The sequence below is a fragment of the Oryzias melastigma genome, linkage group LG4 (genome assembly GCF_002922805.2).
Source record: "Oryzias melastigma strain HK-1 linkage group LG4, ASM292280v2, whole genome shotgun sequence".
In the NCBI taxonomy this organism is placed as follows: domain Eukaryota; kingdom Metazoa; phylum Chordata; class Actinopteri; order Beloniformes; family Adrianichthyidae; genus Oryzias; species Oryzias melastigma.
The window spans coordinates 23445659-23464680 of NC_050515.1; the positions used below are offsets into that span (position 1 = coordinate 23445659).

Here is a 19022-nt window from a genome sequence, read left to right on the forward strand (position 1 = left end):
CCCGACTTTAAAAACAATGGATTCATATGTGTCCCATAATCCACACCATGAACTATTCAAATAGCTTTTTTTTTTTTTGGTAAGATGTACAAAGATTGTAAATTCGCTTTATAAGTATTTCTCCAAACTTCAACACTGTACTGTAAATATGGTAACATTATCAATAAATATATGAGTATTTGGCAATTTTGGTTCTGACTTGCTTTACTTGTGGTTTCCAGCTTTTGTTGTGGTCCATAATGACTCAAAGGAAATTGATTTCAGTAACTCTTTCTTAATTAAAAGGCAACAAAATTAATAAAAAAAATATTATTTTATTACAAAAATGATTATTTCTACTAAAATTTTTAACAAGTTTCCTAGTGTAGCAAACTTCCTCACAACATTCTTGATTATTTTAAGGAAAAAAATGACGTTTTGCTTTGTGTTTTTAAAAATAATTATTCTTACATAAAAATGACTGATAATTTTATATTTGAACTAAAACACGTTTATTGAAGGGATGGGGCTGTATTTGAGTTATTATGTTAATGAAAAAGCTTAAAAAAAACTGTGAAAACAACCTTAAACAAGGACACAGCAAGGCATTTTCAGTTTTTTTTGTTTGTTTTTTTTTGGGTACACTCAATAATATAATTTATTCTGTTTTAAGTTTATTTATTAGTTTACCTATTCTTAGGACATTTTCTATGTAATCTAATAAAACAGCTACTTTGTCGAGGTTATCATGATTTTAAAATGTTTACTTATTAATTTTCTCTTTAATATTAGGTTAGCAGATATTTTTTTTTACCTCAAACATAAAAAAATTATAACTCCGCAACTTTGTGCTTTATCCAGTCATTATTTATTTTTAAAACAACTCTTCATTTATAATTTTAATTAATTAAACTAATTTAACATTATAGAAGTCTAGGAATTAATATTAACGCACTCCTCTTCAGTGTTTCTATCTCCTCCTAACAAAATTTCCCACCATTAACGAACAAACCAGCTTTAAAAGTGTCTCAAAATAAGGCAAAACAAAAAAAAATTAAATTCGGATTCTCTTCCTCAAGGTTGTTTAGTTTTACTATTTAAATGGGATTTAACTTGTTATTCGAGCATTCAGTCCAGACAGGAAATAAACGGACACATAAACAGTGATTTAACTCTGCCCGCGCGCCTCCAGGACAGAGGTATAAATGAAAGGTCGTCGCCGTAGAAACCTCCGTCACCCATGATTTCAACTCCCGAACCCGCGATATTTTCCTCGGTATTTGCAAAAGTTACACGGTAAAGTGATGTCAATTCTTGTAGAAATGTGTATTTGATGGAATAAATTCCTTTGATTTTAATCATTAACACTTTTTTTATTTGGGTTTTTTTTTTCTAGCTAGCTTTTTTATGCTAACGACCAGCTCTTACGCTAGCGTTAGCTAAACTAGCAGGGTTTTTTTTAAAGCTCAGGATTCGCCACGCTAAACAGAATTAATTCAAGTTATTTAAAACACGATTTTAAAATTCTAGTTTACATAAAATTGTTTTTTCCCTGTTTATTTTTAACCGTATCTCCCATGAAGCACCACGAAAGCAAGAATGTAGCTAAAAATGCTATAGTCTTTTCAAGCATTTGGTACATTCCAGAAAAGTGCGCACTTTTTACCACGTTCAATTCGTATTCTGGCTGTGCTGCTGTGCGGGCGGTCTCTTACCGTACCGCTGCTGCTCTGACCTGGTCATGGTGACGCAGTTTACTGAGGTTAGCTGTCTAGCTAATTGGTGGGTAAAGGAGGTTCCGCGCCTAGTGTCAGGTGTAAACAACATTTTTTATTTTTATTTTATTTTAATTTTTTTGGGAACAAAGTGTCAAAATTGTCTAGGCATCCTTGACAACTAGTAGAGACAGGTTAAAATTGATATTGACTAATAACTTTAGTATCTTTTAACAATATATTGCTTTTTTATTTCTGTCTTTTAACAATTCAGCAGTTTTATCCACTTTTACCCACTTTTTTTCACCATGCAAATCCTACAAAAGTATTCACTAAGTTGAGATACATTTATAATTTACATGGTTATTTTGGTTCAATTTTTAGCTAAATTTGGAAAAAAAAAACATTTTTAACAGCAAATTTGGGATTTTCTCAATTTTTAGGACTTACCTATAGGTCAGAATTTGTAGCACTATTTGCTAGAATCCTATTAAATCTTGCAGACCCAAGCATTGATCAACAGCTTTAGCTTCAATTATTGTAATAATAGCTGTCACCTGGCATGAAAAAATTATCAAGAAAATAAATAAAAGGCTGATGTTATTGACATGTATTTAGTGCGACTAGCACAGAAAGGGATGGAAATTCATGGTGGCCACACATAATCCGTGCGGCCAAGATGCACATTGCTTCATTGCTTGCACATATTTTAAGTACGTCCAAGGCTGGATTTTGTTGTTGGCTGCACGTATTTAAAATCAAAGTTAAAGTCCCATTAACTGTCACGTTCCTAATTGTGTGAAACGTTTTTCTCCACATTTGACCCATCCCTTGAAGGTGTGGTGAGCTGCAGAGACTGCCACGTTCATTAACCATTGCTTGTTTAACCCTTGTGCTATCCTTGGCCTGTTTACATTAAAAGTGGGGTCGTCTGGACCCCACAACACAGGATACTGAACTTTTTTTTTCCCCCTTAGGATTTTTTATTTTCATTGGTGTCTGTGGCAGACATAAAATCCTATCCACCTTTGTCATGCGATCGATCATACATCAATACAAGGGGGAGCTCCTCTGGACCCCAAAAGAGAGCACCAGCTTTAAATAAAATTTTACAAAATAACTCGAAGTGTAATCTTGAATTAAATCATGAACTTGGGAATCATTATCAAATTAATTCTGACACTTGGCATGACTTGGTCAGAGTCAGAAACATAAGAGATGCCCAGAGATTCACAGTTTAGCTTTGGCACCACCAAATCATCATCAGACCCTCTCTGAATTTGTGCATGTGAGAAGATTTTTTGTCGACCTCACTGGAAGCCTCACTTGGGTGGATTTCGGTGTTAAACATGAAAAAAAGTATTAATGCAAAAAAAAAATGTTTTAGATATGAGAAAGAAAAACCTGTGTATGTTCTCTAATGCAGTCTTCTCTAAATATCAAGCTGCTGCCAGCTATAGAAAAAAGAACATACTTTATAATTTTACCCACAATCACACTCTTTTCTGTGAAAGGTCCATGATGATAATAAATTAATATGCAAACATTCAGAAGCTGCTCTGGTCATCCAATTTTGAAATGGACAACTGACGTCAGCAGAAAAAGGCAATGTTTGAGTACTTTGATGGTGAAAAGGGAAAACACTAAGAAAAGCGTTTGATAATACAAAAAAAGTTTATGTGAATCAGTAGATGTTCTTGCAAATCTTTTGTAATTTCCAAGGTTCTTTAGAATTTTTTTCCATCAGTGTTTCTCAGGATGTCTGATGTGAATGTCTGTACGAGTATGAGTGGAAATCCACCTCCACCTGAAGTTATGCATCCCAAGAGGCCTGGTCGTGTAACCAATCAGCTGCAGTATCTGGAGAGAGTGGTGATCAAAGCTTTATGGAGGCATCAGTATTCGTGGCCTTTTCGCCAGCCAGTTGATGCAGTGGCACTGTGCATCCCTGTAAGTGATAAAACTGTTTTTCATCTTCATTTCTGTTTTAATGGATTTACAACCTTTTTTTTCTTCTTCTTAAATGAAATAAACCAATTTCTCAACTCCTTTATGACAATTTAGAGCAAAAAAACTTGTCTTTCTTTCAGGATTATTATAAACTCATCAAAAATCCAATGGATCTGGGCACTGTAATGCAGCGTCTGAAGAACAGATATTACTGGGAGGCAGCTGAATGCATAAAAGACATCAACACTATGTTCACCAACTGTTATGTGTACAACCGGGTAGGACCATCTCAATGTACCCTTGAGGTTCAATACACTTTATTTGAGTATTATTCCTTGCGCTGCATATCTGCGCATTTGTACTGCAGTCTGGCAATGAGCGTTTCTGACTGTTTCATTATTTCATGTCTGAGATAAAAGTAAACGTTTAGCTTTGAGAATATACTGCCTTTCAAATAGTCTGCATTCCGACAGATGTCAAATCTTTTTTAAAAAGAATTTTAGGATTTTAAATGGCTATTTAATGCTTAGGGATAATTAGAATTGTAAATAACTACATTTTAATCTGTTCTTTGTGCAGCCTGGAGATGACATTGTTTTTATGGCACAGACCCTGGAAAAGATTTTCTTGCAAAAAGTCTCCCAAATGCCGAAGGAAGAGATCGTTGCTACTGTCCCCAAAGATGAGCCTGAAAAAGAAGGTTAAACGGTTTTTCAAAGTAGAATTCTCAGATATATTTATATAGTTATTCGTTCATTTATTTGTTTTGTCTCTTTTAATGCAGGTACTGTAAAACAGAGACCTGTTGTGTCGGAGGTCACTCTTCAGGAGACCTCAACCGTCCTCTCCAATGGGGTTCATCTCAACACTCCCACCCACCTCTGTGCACAAACCGATTCAGCATTAAATGTAAGTATTAAAGCTTTTGAAGGAGGCTTACTGATGACTCTTAGTTTTCTGTGAAAGGCTACAGAATTTAAAAAAGCAGACAAGATGTTGCAACATTTGTTAAAATGTTTGTTTTGGGTATAGTATTATCTCAAACAACACACAGCTGGAACACGGGTTGTTCCAGTAAACCCTTTTGTTATCAGAGAAGCTTGTTAAGTGAAGCATGATAACTCACAGACTTCAATAGAATATCATATAATCTGTCTATGTCACTACAAAAAAAAAGATCAAGGAAATTATGAAAATAAAAAGAAGAATGAGCACTTTTAGGAAAACAAAACACAAACGATAACATTCACGAAAGCAGGAAATGACCCCAAAAAAAGTTAAAAACATAAAAGGAATCATGTCATTGAAATGGGGACAAACGTGCAACAAACAAGACACAATTGGCTGGTTGGAAGATTTTTCATCTTTATTTGATGGAAGTTTGTTTGGCTTGAGGATGTTTCCAACAACATTTATTAGACGGATTGTTTGTTCAGTTCGGTGTTTATTATGTGAAGTACTACTGTATAGAGAAACATTTTTATGATTAACCATATATATGTTTGTTTGGGGATTTACATGTTAAAATTAGGGTTGGGCACCGAAGTTCGGTTCCAAGTAGGAACCGTTATGATTTGCGCGGTTCTACCGAAACTGAAAGATGCGGCTGCAAACGGTGCCGGATTTCGGTTCCAAATTTCATTGAAGTTTCATTTGTCTGTGGACATGTCAATCACTTGTACGCCCTTCTGATTTTTTATGATTCAGCCTATCTATTTACTTTCTTGTGTTCGTGGGCGGGCTCATATAAAACCGCCGAGATGGTCGGCTTCCGCAACGTCGGTGGGCGGGACTTTCGCTGTGAATAGTGGAGTTTCCGCAATTTTTAAACAACGCTGGAGCCCCATCCCAAAATGAAACAATGAATCGTTTCCTCCTTGTTGGGCTGCTAATAGCAGAAAGCTCGGCTCGGCTCCGCCCACCACCACAGCGGGTCGTCATCATCTGCTGCGCTTTGCAGCCGTGTGATTGACATTTATCTTCCGCCTTATTTTATTGAAATAAAATATTGCTTTTGCCCAAAAACAACTGCAAATAAATGCCACATTCCTGATTTAATTTAATAAAATGTCAGGCTAAAATTTCAAGGACGTTTAAGTTTATTTAAGACGGAGTTTTATATTATGCTTTATATTACGTGCGCACAGCTGCACGGCAGGAGGGAGTCTGCGCTTGTTTGAAGCCGTTCTGCTTTGGATTTAGGAAGATAAAGGCATTATTTTTTATTACTGAAGTACCGCAATAAGCACCGAAAGGGAACCGAAACCGAAACCAAAGAACCGCGGTAGCACCGGAACCGCATCAGATCCCATCAGTGCCCAACCCTAGTTAAAATGCTAGCCATGAGGTACTTTTTGTTTTAACCTGACCTAACTGGTAGGACTGTCACTTGCTGCAGCACCAAGACATATCTTTTCTGAACAAAAACTATGATTCTGAAAAAGACATGCTTAACTCTGCGCTCATCTATTTTTGTTTTGTCACTTTTTGGAAAAATTTTTTTAGATCAAAAAATGTTTAAAGAAGAAAATGGTATCATCAGTGACTCCTGTGACTGCCGTCCTCACCAGAGCAGATGACTCCTCAGCTGAAGAACATTCAGCATCTGTACCAGTGATCTCCAGGACAGGCAGTGGAAGGCCCGTCAAGCCTCCTAAGAAAGACCTGGACATGTTTGAGGACAAAAGGGTCAGATTGACCGAGCAGCTCAGAAACTGCAACAACATTCTTAAAGAGATGCTTTCAAAGAGGCACTGTGCATATGCGTGGCCTTTTTATACACCAGTGGATGCAATTGCTTTGGGTTTGCACGACTACCATGAAATTATCAAGCATCCTATGGACCTCAGCACCATCAAGGTAAACCAGAAGTTTACTGTTTTCATTATCAATTATACAGAGACTTTTCCTTCATTAGATGTCCAACTCAAAAACCTTCTTTCCTCAGAAAAAAATGGACCATCAGGGGTATACAAATGCAACAGAATTTGCAGCTGATGTCCGACTGATGTTCTCAAACTGCTACAGATACAATCCTCCGTCACATGGGGTGGTGTACATGGCAAGAAAACTTCAGGCATGGTTTCTCTTTTGGTTTCCAACTTTTGTTTGATCTGACTTGTTCTGTCAAATGTAGAGTTTTTTTTTTGTTTTTTTTTTATCTCGTACAGGCACTTTTTGACAGATCTTGATTCTTTTAGCTAGTTCTCCAGCAAAGTAAAGAATTGCCTTTAAGGTCCTCCACATTCTGTGGTGATAATGCAGTGGAGCAAAGAAGTATTTAGTCAGGCACAAATTGTGCAAGTTCTCCCACTTAAAAAGATGACAGAGGCCTGTAACTTTCATCATTGGTATACTTGAACTATGAGAAACAAAATGAGGAAAAAAATCCAGAAAATCACGTCTGATTTTTAAATGATTTCATTGTAAATTATGGTGCAAAATAACTATTTGGTTAAAATCAAAAGTTCATCTCAATACTTAATTATGTATCCTATGTTGCAGTCAAACATTTTCTGTGAGTCTTCACAAGGTTTTCACAAACTGTTGCTGGTATTTTGGTCCATTCCTCTATGCAGATCTTCTCTAGAGCAGTGATATTTTGGGGCTGTCGCTGGGCAACAAACTTTCAACTCTCTCCGAAGATTTTCTACGGGGTTGAGATCTAGAGACTAGCTAGAACACTCCAGGACCTTGAAATGCTCCTTACGAAGCCACTCCTTTGTTACCCGGTCAGTGTGTTTGGGATTGTTGTCATGTTCATCTTCAACGCCCTTGTTGATGGAAGGAGGTTTTCACTCAAAATCTGAAGATACATGGCCCTATGCATTCTTTTCTCTACATGGATCAGTCGTCCTTGGATGAAAAACCGCAAAGCCACAAAGCATAATGTTTCCACCCCCATGCTTTACCTTAGGTATGTTGTTCTTTGGATGAAACTCTGTTTTTACTCCTCCAAACACAAACAGTAGAGTTCTTACCAAAAAGTTATATTTATGTTTCATCTAACCATAAGACATTCTCCCAATCCTCTCCTGGATCATCCAAATGCTCTCTAGTAAACTTTAGACAGACCTGCACATGGACTGGCTTTAGCAGAGGGACACGTCTGGCACTGCAGGATTTGAGTCCCTGGTGGCGTAGTGTGTTACTGATGGAAGTCTTTGTTACTTTGGTCTCAGGTCTCTGCAGGTCATTCACTAGGTCCTTCCGTCTGGTTCTGGGATTTTTTGCTCTTCTTGTGATCATTTTGACCTCACAGGGTGAGATCTAGGAGGGAGCCCCAGATTGATGGAGATTATCAGTGGTCATGTATGTCTTCCATTTCCTAATAGTTGCTCCACAGTTGATTTCTTCACACCAAGCTGCTCACCTGTTGCAGATTCAGTCTTCCCAGTCTGGTGCAGGTCAACATTTTGTTTCTGGTGTCCTTAGACAGCTCTTTGGTCTTGGTCATAGTGGAGTTTGGAGAGTGACTGTTTGAGGTTGTGAACAGATGTCTTTTATATAGATAACGAGTTCAAACAGGTGACATTAATACAGGTAACGAGTGTAGGACAGAGGATCCTCTTACAGAAGAAGTTACAGGTCTGTGAGAGACAGAACTCTGGCCTGTTTTTAGGTGACCAAACACTTATTTTTTCATCATAATTTGCTAAGGAATTCTTTAAAAGTCAGAAAAGGTGATTTTTCTGGATTTGTTTTCTCATTTGTCTTTCATAGTTAAGGTATACCTATGATGAAGAGAACTGGCACAATCGGTAGCTGACTAAGTACTCTTTTGTCTTACTGTATTGCAAATAAAATTTAGGCTGCACCTAAAATAGTGTTTGTTTGCAAAGAAACTTAAAACAGAGCTATTTTGACACTAAAGACCAGGACACCGTTTCAAGAAGCAGGTTTTATTGAAACTCTGAACTCCAAATTCAGTAAAACTCTGAGTTTTCGGTTTCAGAAAGAGAGATAAGTCAAACCTGTGAAAGTGGGCAAAACCAAGCCCGTTTCAAGAAGCGGGTTAAGCTGAACTCAGAATCAATTACTATGGTAACTGAGTCTGTGAACGAAACCTGCTCCAGACCAGGTTTTCTTTAAAAAAAAATAAAACTTTTTTGCGAATATTTTTTAAGTCTTGAGAATTTAATTTAAATACATGCTTATTTTAACATATTCCAGGCAGCTACAGTGTTTCTTTTTAGCGTGCAGTGATATCTGTGTGTATGTGGTGGTGGGGGGTTAAGGAAAACGGTCATTCATGCGATTACGGAGATTACTGGTTAAATTATTAACAGATCAAGAACCATTCCTAACTTAACAAGTGACAAAATAACCTTCCTGACATTGTTATTTATTCATTATTTGAAATGATTCAAATGTAGACGTTCGCATTAACTCTGCAGATATTTTCTCTCTGTTTTACCTCTACAGCTGTGTTGCTTTTCTTGCGGAAAATGTGCTCGTAGTCGTCATATGCTTGCAGGAACTTATCAATTTACGTCGCCGGAAGTACGAAACTCAGGTGTTTGTTCCCGTTGCCATGGTGAATCGTGCTGTCTTTGCTCCATTGATCAGGGCTTTTAATGGTCGCGACGCTCACACCTGATTCTGGTTCTAACAACTTCAAGCTGATTGAATCAAACATTTTCAGCTGTTCTGAAACTGAAAACTTCAAGTTCGAGAATTTTGAGTCCACGGACTCTGAGTTCTGAATTTGTTGAACCTGCTTCTTGAAACGGGCCCCTGCCTCTAAACATATTTTGTATTGTTTATCATTGCGTATTTTGTTTATTTTACATTTGTTAACTTTTGTTTTTTGGGGTTGCATGCCAAAAGTATATTATTCCTACAAAATTGTCATAGTTTTCTTATTTTGTACTTTGATTTTCTAAAGAGTACAGTAAATAGAAATACACACTATTTTTTGTCACCAACTAATTACTTGGTCTGAATGACTGCTGATATTTAAAATATTGGATCAGCTTTCCTCTCAACTTGCATGTGAAGCCTGAGCCTAGCAGCTGGCAGAAGAGAACAGTAAACTAAAAATGATAACGGTGCAATATTTTTGTGTTGAAACAGGAAGTTTTTGAAGCTCGTTACACGAAAATTAGCCAAGAGCCAGAAGGTTATGTCGCGTCTCGTCAGCCAGGGGACACTGGGAAAGCCAACAGAGTTGGAAGTCTGTCAACTTCAGCAAGTTCTGATAGTGAAGGACCTTCTGAGCAGGAGAACTCATCTGAGGAAGTGGACATGCAGCTGGCTCATCTAGAAGAGCGGGTTAGTACCACACATCACATTTAGTTTTTCATTTCAATGTTCAGTAAAATTCAACTGTCTTAAAAAAAAACCCCAAAAAAAACCTTTCTATTTCAGTTGAAAGCTGTCGGTAACCAGCTTGCGATACTGACACAGGAACCAAAAACAAAGAGGGCGAAAAAGAAAAAGGAAAAAAGACTGAAAGAAAAGGATGTTGTTAAACTCAAAAACAAAAGTAGAAAATCTAAAACAGGCAAAGAAAAATCCACCAACACCAAAAGCTTGTCTTTGTAAGTCTGCCCTCTGTTCTACGGTTTAAATTTCAAAAGAGTGTGTGTTCAGTATAAAACTAGATTGTGTTGCTTGCATCTAGACATGGAGGGAGAGCTTCTTTTGGAGTACCTATAGAGAATGAGGTCATAACCAAACCAGTGACTTACCAGGAGAAGAAGCAGCTAAAGTCTGACATCAACAAGCTGCCTGGGGATAAACTGGGCAAGTTGTTGAACATCATAAAAAGCAGAGAGTCCTATTTGCATGAGTCCAATCTAGAAGATGTTGTGATCGACTTTGACCTGGTCAAGCCCTCCACACTCAGAGTCCTGCAGAGGTTTGTTGGAGAGTGTCTGAGGAAGAGAAGCAAGAGTGGAAAAGGCAAGTACAGGTTTTTAATTTACCAAGTACAGATTTGTCTCATTTAGTGGCCTCTACTTCAAGTTTTTTTTCTGAAATTATTTGATTTTTCTTCTGTCATGTCAACACACAACCTGCATGGATCCAACTTTAGAAAAACAGCGTAATCCCAAAGGAGTACAGAAACGCAGCCAAGTCAGGAAACCAGTGTCTGCCGGTATTGAACCATCGTTCACCAACAGAAAATCTGGCACGATGTTTGATCTACAGATGTTCTGGGAACACCTTTGTGACCGTTTGTTTTGTCTTTTTGTTGCAGCCAACTCTGTGGTTTGTTCTGTCTGTGATGTCCTTCCATGCCTCACTGACAGCAGTAGTTCTTCACACAGTTTCAGCTGCAGCAGCTGCAGTAGCAGCACATCTTCAAGTTCCGCTGACAGCAGTTACTCTGACTCAGGTCAGCTGCTGGTTCCTCTCTTCTTCCTCCTGACTGATGTTGTTTTTCTGCCACATTGCAATCTCTATTTGACTGCACACATAACAGCTTGTTGTTTTCAAGCACTAATGAAATGTATGCTCTATATTTGGCTCATACAGTATTTGTTTACATTAATGTGATTTCTCTAGTGTTCTAAATCTGAGGTGGAAGTAACTCGGAAAGGATTTTGGATACAATTCACATCTCTGGTCTTAAAAAGTATAGTTACTATCAGTATTTTACGGTCACAAATTAACATTAACTACTTTAAACCAAAAAATAAAAAAGTAAATGAACAATATTCAAAAGTCACAAACCTAATTAAAAAATCTTAAGTCTCTGCATCTTCTACTCAAGTCCAAATCTCTATCTCTGATATGATTATTGGTGATGCATAGATTCTTAAACTCTAGAGCTATAGAGCTCTTAATTATACTAGATATATAATTAATAATTAATTTATGTTCATATTGTAAACACGACATCAAAGAGCTTTAATATTTTTTCAGAAACTGTTTGTTTTAAATGTGCATTTAAAGTCCCTCTGTGACATTTTTTTATTTAAAGAAAACATTCCTAGTAGTGTTTTAATTATGATTATGTAATTTTTAACCAAAATCCCACAACCTAAATGTCTTAAAAAGCCATTTTTCATGTTGATCTGAAACCTCCATTTCCAAAATGTCCTCTGAGGGGGCGTGGTTTTTTGAGCTGAGCTGAGCGACTCCGCCCCTGATCCCCTGTGTGATTATGATAGCTCAGTCTGTGCCTCACTAGCGTAAATCGTCACCTCTGTCAAGCAGTATCGGTAATGTCCAGCCATATCGTTTTGAGCCTTATGTCAGCTCGGACGAGGAAATGGAGAGCTTACTACAAATGCCTGATTCTTTCTCCTTCCAGTTCAGCAAAGACTCTTATGGAAATGCATACGGCGGTTCTTTTGACTGCAGTCAATAGTTAGATGTCATCTTCTCTTCTCCAGCACCTGAGCTATGCATGCTAGCCGGACCAGTTGAGGGGTTTGGCGCATGTGCAGCAGAGCTGTTGTGACTTAAAGAGGATTCATTAATTCAAATAGTCTGTCTGCGACATATTGACAGAGATTTAAAAGGAGAAATACTTGAAAATGCAAAAACAAAATGATTTCTTATTACATTTGTTCTTTTTCATAAGAAATATGCCACACATACATGTTAAAGAGTAAAAAAACAGGATTTTCATCAGGGGGGCTTTAAGAGATTTTCCAACAATTATTTAGAGGTTATTTTTATGGATATTGATTATATGGAAATTCCACTTTTTGTATTAAAATTTTGGTGATAGTTTTTCTGATTTTCCTTTTTTTATCTGGTTATATTCTAAAAGGAATTACTTTTTGATGTGTTGATCCTTGCTCTTAAAAACTTTCTTCCCACTCTTTGCTCTTTTTCTTTTCTATATTTATTCCCTAAATGGATTAGCAATTAAATCCTTTTGCATTTTGTAGGCCCAACACCAAACAAGCAAAGTATCAAAGGCTCCCACAAAAAAGTAACTCACACGGTAAATACATCTTACATTTAGTGCGAGTGTTATAGAAAAATCTTTGAAAATGGGTCTGCTTTACCTTTTGTTAATACAGGCCGTTGGTGAAACCAGCAGTTTGAAAACGGAGGCCAAGGGCTCAATAAAAGCTTCAGTTGGAACGTCTCAGGATATTTCTTCCAGTCGGACCGCCGCAGCAGAAGAGTGCAGCTCTGGGCTCAACAGTCTAGACTTCAAGTATGACCAACTGATTCTGTCTCCTGCAGGTAAGAAAAACGTTCCTTTCATGCAAAACTAAATCTACTTTCTGTTTGTGGTTTGTCACTTTGAGCTGTTGTGTTTTTTTCAACCTAAAATACTGAGAGAAATTTCCATATACCCAAAACTTTATTTTAATTTTTATAATCTTTCTAAGTCCTATTATTTTATGAGTTTTATTTTGTTTTTGTTTTTTAGACACAATCTCTCTGAGTCTTGGATAGATGGACAATGTTATTACTTACTTAAATGACAAAAGCAAGTCATCTGATATGCGTGCAGTTTAGAAGTAACCTGTACAGCACTGCTGTTTACATATCATTTGAGAATAAAAGATTTTAAGAAGCTAGATTACATGTGTTTGGTTAATGAACAGACTTCAGTCTGATGTAGAACTCTGTCTGAGCTTAGGCCTGCAACGTACCCTGCTTGTATAAAACAGTTTGGGTTTCATGAAGCTTTGTTATTTTGTTTCCATGACTATTCCACATTTTTATTTATTAAAAAGAATGTCGACATGTTTCTTGTATGTTTTAAAAAGTAAATAAATTGCACCAAAGAAGATCCATGCAAAGAAAATTATTGTGCACGTTTGTTTACTTGTTGTCAGATAAACATTTTTTTAAATGAAAAAAATATGTTGAATGCGCTCTTTACAGGAAGATTAGAACAATCTTAAAAATAAAAAAAGTATCAGATTTTTATTGTTGTTGACCAAGTTTGTATCTCTTATTGTTCAGTCATTCTTTGTAAGACTATCATGTTGCCTAACTAAATAACATTAATAGGTAGCTTTTGTTTATATTACATAAGAGATTCCTTTTATGTTTGACAGATTTATCGGCCCTTTTGTCTCCCATGGCACCATCACCTGAAATTATGCCGGAGTGGGCTTCTGCAAGATTTGAGGTAATGCTGGTGTAGACATCTGCTTGTAGACACCAGTTACCAGCACCATGGTAAACAATAACTTAAATGCTGTTATGTATTTATAAGACTAAACTGGATTTCCTCAAAGCTTTCCATAGTAGGCACCTGATCATTGTCTTTATATCTTGAGAACTTTTTACTTTTTGTTTGCTCATCAGATTATTGCTGCCAGAGCTGCACAAACATCTGAAGTTACACCTTTAAAAGTCTCTGAGAAAACAGGGAACTGAGTTATCAAATGCAGTCCTGCTATTATACCATAAGGGCAGTTGTGACTACAGCTTAAATTTGACTTAAATGATCTTATAGTGATCATGTTTGAGGTGGTTTCCTTTAAACCAGTGTCGCCTCTTTTGTCAGAAGAGGTATTTGTGATGAAGAGGATTCTTGGTTGAAACTGAATCTGCCAACAGGCTCCAGTGCTGTCCCCCCTCAGAGACACCCCGTTCCACTCCAAAGATGAAATGGGTTGCAGTAAGTCTACTCCTCCTTTCTTTAAATCATCATTTCAAGTTTCTCTAAATCTCAAGCTGAAGCTTTGTTTTAAAAGTTTTTTGTTTTTAGATTTCAGATACACTGAGGACGTTCCTGACAGTCCTTTGAGTGAGCCTCATACTGGAATTAACTCTGTGGAGGAGCAACCTCAAATTCCTAAAAAGGTTGTTCGGCTGAATTTCTTATTCCAGAAAAAGTTATGCAAGTTTGAAGTATTATGCTAACCAAAGGAATCGAAGTAATGTTGTAGAGTATTTTAAATTTATAGTTACATACACGCACAGGAAATCAGTACCATGGCTGAGTACATTTGGTCCGAGAGTTCTTTTTTTTTTTTTTCTTTGATCTGGTGTTGTCACTTGGTTCAGTGTAAAGGTGTTCCAGAGGTGGACCACTGCACAGTTCAGTTCACTCTGGTGAAGCAGATATAGTGTGAAGACTTAATGTGTGATGAGTGGAAGCTAAATCAATGAGATGCATGCATATGGTTACTGACTGTAATAGCTGTTTGAAACTATGAAATCCTCCCTCTGGATTTTAACCATTTAAAGATCCACTCCAATGAAAACTCTGTTTTTGGTGTTTTTAATACGTTCTAGTATCATTTTTCTCATAATGGATGACATATAAAGAAAATTGAGCATAAAACTGTGTTTCTGAGTATTTCTTTATTTAAATTTGAGTAAATCAGGAGCAGGTCAGAAATACTGTTTAAAAGAAGCTTGTAGTTGTTATCTACAAACTACAATTAGTGGGTCACAAGCTCCCTGCTTCACTCCATTCTGATGCATCCACTTGTAGACAAATAGATCCATGAACTTCTTTATTTTCTCGTCAGAGCTGGAATCTGGCTCAAAACTCTACGGTTGGATAAATTTATTTGGGCAAAAAAATCGCATAATCATGGTTAAAGACACCGAAAACACTTTTAAAATAGATCAAAAGATTATTTGAGTGGGACTTTGCTCCCAGCTTGTTAAAGCTCTAGTGAGCTTTAACAAAACAAACATCTTATTTTTTTGTTTTTTTATTTTACTTGAAGGATGTTTTTAATGTTGTAAACTGCCTTGTGTTACTGAGCTATGAAAAGCGCTTTATAAATAAAATTTGATTTGATAATGTATTATTTGTCTTTCCAAAGGACATTTGTCTGAAAAATGCTGAGTCATGGGCGAAGCTGGTGAAGATGTCAGTCACTCCAACTGCGATCAAGTCTTCCAAAGAAACCTTCCAGCTCTTCCGTAAGGTGGCAATGGAAAAGGAAGAGCGCGAGAAAGCACTGAAGAGGAAACTGATGGACGAAGACGACAAGACGGAGACTTCTGAACAGAACAGGTGGGTATACTAAAAATACTTTTAAACGGTTGCAGTTTAATCCAGATGTATTTTGTTTGTAACAAACGGAAACCATTCATGTGTAAAAATAACTAACATTTTGCCCTTTTAAACCATAATTCCATTAGATGTTATATATATATATTTTTTTTTATGAATTCTTGTGATGATACACACCACTGAATTTTGAGGAAGTTTAAGAAACATCTGGTGCAGATAAAACAAAAGAGGTTTGCAAGAAGTGAAGAATGGAGGCAATAGAGCATGTTAGGGAGGGAAACAGACGGTTGATGTTGGTGATACTATTGACATGTAAGGAAAAATAAAGTGTGACAACCAGGCTCTTGACATTAGCAGAATTTGCTGTGTTTGATAAAGCTTGTATTTATGTAAAGTCTACAATCAGCAGGCCACAAGCTTCCTGCTCCACTCCTTTCTGATGCATCCACTTTAAGGCGACTAGATCCATCTACATGTTTGTTTTCCTTGTTCTGGCATCTGGTTTAAAACTACGGTGGCTGAGAACTGCCATCACAGCAAAAAAAGTAACTGCAAAAAAAAAAAATCTCTGCAACTAAAAAAAAGACGTTGCAAATAAAAGAAATGCTGCAAATAAAAAGCAAAACAGATGAAAATTTTCAAAAATCCCTGCAAGTAAAAAAAACACAGCGAAAGTGGATTATCAGTGATTGTTTATTCCCATGCATCACTGTGAGAGGAAGGAGAAAACAACAGGAGTATGACATGGAAGACAATCGAGAAGGGAACCCCAAATTTGCAGTGGTCCGTCTGCGGTGCATCTCTGTTGCATTGCGTGGGGAGTTCATCTCACCACCGTCAGTTAGTTTATATCGACTCAGTTTTTTTATTTGCAGAGTATCTTTTTTGTTTGTACTGTTACTTTACTTTTTTGCATCGATGATGAATCTCGTCCACTGTACAAACCGCGTCAAAAAGTTTCAGTAACACACTCCATTTTTGCTGCACTGGTAATATTAGGTTGCGGTTGTGAGGGGCTGTAAGATGGCAAGAGAGAGTATAAACAAAGGGATGATTGGAAGTGTGGGTGGGCTTACTCTTTGCCAACAGCCCCACTCACAACTCAGAGATGAATTTCTAATGAACAACAGGTTTAAGCTAAAACGAAAAGCATTAAATGAGCCCTTTTGATGGATCACAGACTAAAGAATTTCTCCTCTTATGTTGTGTTTAAAATATTGCTTGATGTTATTTAAAAGTTAATATTTAAATGTATCTGAAAATATGTGTAAAATTTGGGTTAAAAACATTTCAAATTTGGCAAAAAATTATGGTGGCTATGAAAATGTTTTCTTTGTCACATCTTAAACAAATATGTAGTTTTCATTAGTTAGATCAAACTGAACTGCCGGTTACATTCATTCCAAAAACAAGGTAATTTCATTGCTATTGGGAGACCCTCACTGAGTTGATTCTCTTTTACTGAAATAAAAGGTCAATGTGCTCACATTGATGTGCACACACATTCACATGTACCTGTTACAGATCAGTAATAAGAGCCAGGAAGATGTCATCCTGTAAAAAATGGGTGTGGTCTGTGCTCCAGTAACTCCGCTCTTCTCCTTACAGCCTTTTGGGACTATGCAAAGCAGAACCAGCTGTCCAGCCTGTTAAAGAGGGCCCCGAGGTGCTGCAGAAGAGCTGCTCAGGAGCCCGTCCAGATGCTGTGAAGCAGCTCGAGCAGCAGAAGGTTCCCACTGAAATACAGCCTTTGACCCCGTGGTCCTCTGCAGAAAGAGCAAGAGAAATGGCCCGAAAGAAAGAGCAAGAACGTCGCAGGCAGGAGGCTGTGAGTTCTGTAAACCTTCAAACTGAAACCATTCCTTTTTTCGGATCAGTTACCTTGTAAGTACACCCCTCTGCTTTCTCTTTGTGCAGATGTCTGGTTTTGACATGACCATGCAGTGGGACATCATGACGTCATTTGAGCTTACCTTGGATTAAAATGTATCTGAAATGTATATGTTTGACTTTTCTATTTGGACTGCAGTCTGTACTGCAGGAGAAAGTTAGTAAAGTTCTTTCAGTTATTGCACTTTGTTCAATGTTCCGTTCTGGATGTTATAATTGTTACGGTATAGATTCTTCATTTGTGTGTTTTTGGTTTTTCATTTTTATGTAAAAAAGTAATAAATCTGCTTTTCACAACATCACATGCACAATTATCAGTAGATGGAGTTGCAAAAAATGAAATAAAGTGGCCTCCAGAGCTTTAACATCAGCTCTCCTGTGTGTCCTAGAAATAATATTGATGATCTGAAGTTTGCTTAAGGTTAAAAACAGGTTTGAGTAACCTTCTGTTCTTATAGTCTTCCTCACCAGCAAAGACCATTCTGATGATGTGTGTCCATGAATACAATGATATTAAGAAAACTGATAAGTTACATTTATTGAACCCCAAAATCCCTTTCTGCACTCTAAAATTGAGGGTTTTTTTTGTTTTAACCTAAACCCTTATTTACCCTCAAACAGATTTTCAAAATAAAAATCTATGATATGAGAAGTTGGCAGAAGCTTTAGTCAGAAGACCCAAAGCAAAAAAAACTTTTTTTGTGCAAACCAACAGACGATAAAATGGCACAACATTACTACACTATGTTGAAGAATGTCCACAAGACTCAGAATAATGGTAGAAATGACAAAACATAAGTTTAAAGGGTAACCAAGGACAGAATGATCTCAGTGGTTCTTCTATAAAAGGTCTGCATAATAGAAGCTGGTGCTCTGGCTGTCTTCAGATTGTAGAAGAACTAAAGCCTTTTTTGACCAACATAACCTGTCTTGGTGGACCAAAGGAGGTCAGTGGGATGTGGACACCCCCAAATGTGGTGTAGCTCACCTTTTTTCTACCACAGGATGGTTGATGGTAAGACATGCACGCAGGGAGTGTATTCCAAAACCAACAAGGATCTCTTGGTCTTCTTCGTGTTCAGGTAGAGGTTACCTGGTTTGTATCAGGTGACCAGACATCTAGGTTTAAATCCTCCCTGTTTGTGATCTGCTACTGATTAGATGGACTTCATCCTGATCCACATTTAGTGCTTTTTAGTGTTTGACTCTACGATGAAATGAATTGGTTTTGACGTGTTTTATCCTTTGTTGAATCTGTTTCATTTCTGGACTTCATTGTTACAGTGCAGTGCTCCAGTACTCCCCGCAGTATTTTAAAAGGCTATAAAAAATAATGATCATTTCATCCAGTGGCTGGCATGGTAATTGTCTAAACCTGTTGACAGCTTGCTTCTTAATAATTCATTGGATGGGAAAAAGTGAAGTTGAAGGCTCTCTCAGCTCCACCCACATGATGATCAGATGAACAACCCCTTAAATATGCACAAATATGATCTTAAATACAGTCTGAACATAGCTTCCCTCATATTATATTTTCTTCCTGGCATTCCATGAGAACAGCAAAGTAAGACTTTCATTGTACA

General features: G+C 37.1%; 2 protein-coding genes across 6 annotated transcripts in view; one reads left to right on the forward strand and one right to left on the reverse strand.

Moving 5' to 3' along the window:
- tgfbr3 (transforming growth factor, beta receptor III) overlaps positions 1 to 2662 on the reverse strand; it is a 90832-nt gene extending 88170 nt beyond the window's left edge. For both annotated transcript variants that reach the window (XM_024278443.2, XM_024278442.2), the window contains exon 1: positions 1695 to 2662. The gene's annotated coding sequence lies outside the window, so the exon portion shown is untranslated. The remainder of the gene's footprint in view (positions 1 to 1694) is intronic.
- Positions 1039 to 17809, forward strand: brdt (bromodomain, testis-specific). Of its 4 annotated transcripts, none has more exons than XM_024278439.2 (20): positions 1093 to 1275; positions 3442 to 3644; positions 3785 to 3922; positions 4224 to 4344; positions 4429 to 4553; positions 6150 to 6503; positions 6592 to 6720; positions 9720 to 9917; positions 10014 to 10186; positions 10270 to 10550; positions 10684 to 10746; positions 10849 to 10986; positions 12494 to 12537; positions 12629 to 12797; positions 13625 to 13698; positions 14133 to 14193; positions 14284 to 14378; positions 15356 to 15549; positions 17158 to 17377; positions 17467 to 17809. In XM_024278439.2, exons 2-20 carry the CDS (start codon positions 3453 to 3455, stop codon positions 17530 to 17532), a joined length of 2835 nt encoding a protein of 944 aa, XP_024134207.1. In that variant the 5' UTR covers positions 1093 to 1275; positions 3442 to 3452; the 3' UTR covers positions 17533 to 17809. The 4 variants fall into 4 exon arrangements, with proteins under 4 accessions (XP_036067513.1, XP_024134207.1, XP_024134205.1 ...); XM_024278437.2 differs by having other exon boundaries at positions 1098 to 1275; positions 12494 to 12549; XM_024278438.2 differs by having other exon boundaries at positions 1100 to 1255; positions 12494 to 12549.
- Positions 17810 to 19022: the final 1213 nt, after the last annotated feature.

Bases quoted from the DNA above. Each gene is read 5' to 3' on its own strand.
- brdt (XM_024278437.2), top strand. From the start codon at position 3,453: ATGTCTGATGTGAATGTCTGTACGAGTATGAGTGGAAATCCACCTCCA. The intron at 10,987-12,493 runs GTCAGCTGCTGG...TGCATTTTGTAG, and splicing joins CAGCAGTTACTCTGACTCAG to GCCCAACACCAAACAAGCAA. The intron at 15,550-17,157 runs GTGGGTATACTA...TTCTCCTTACAG, and splicing joins GAGACTTCTGAACAGAACAG to CCTTTTGGGACTATGCAAAG.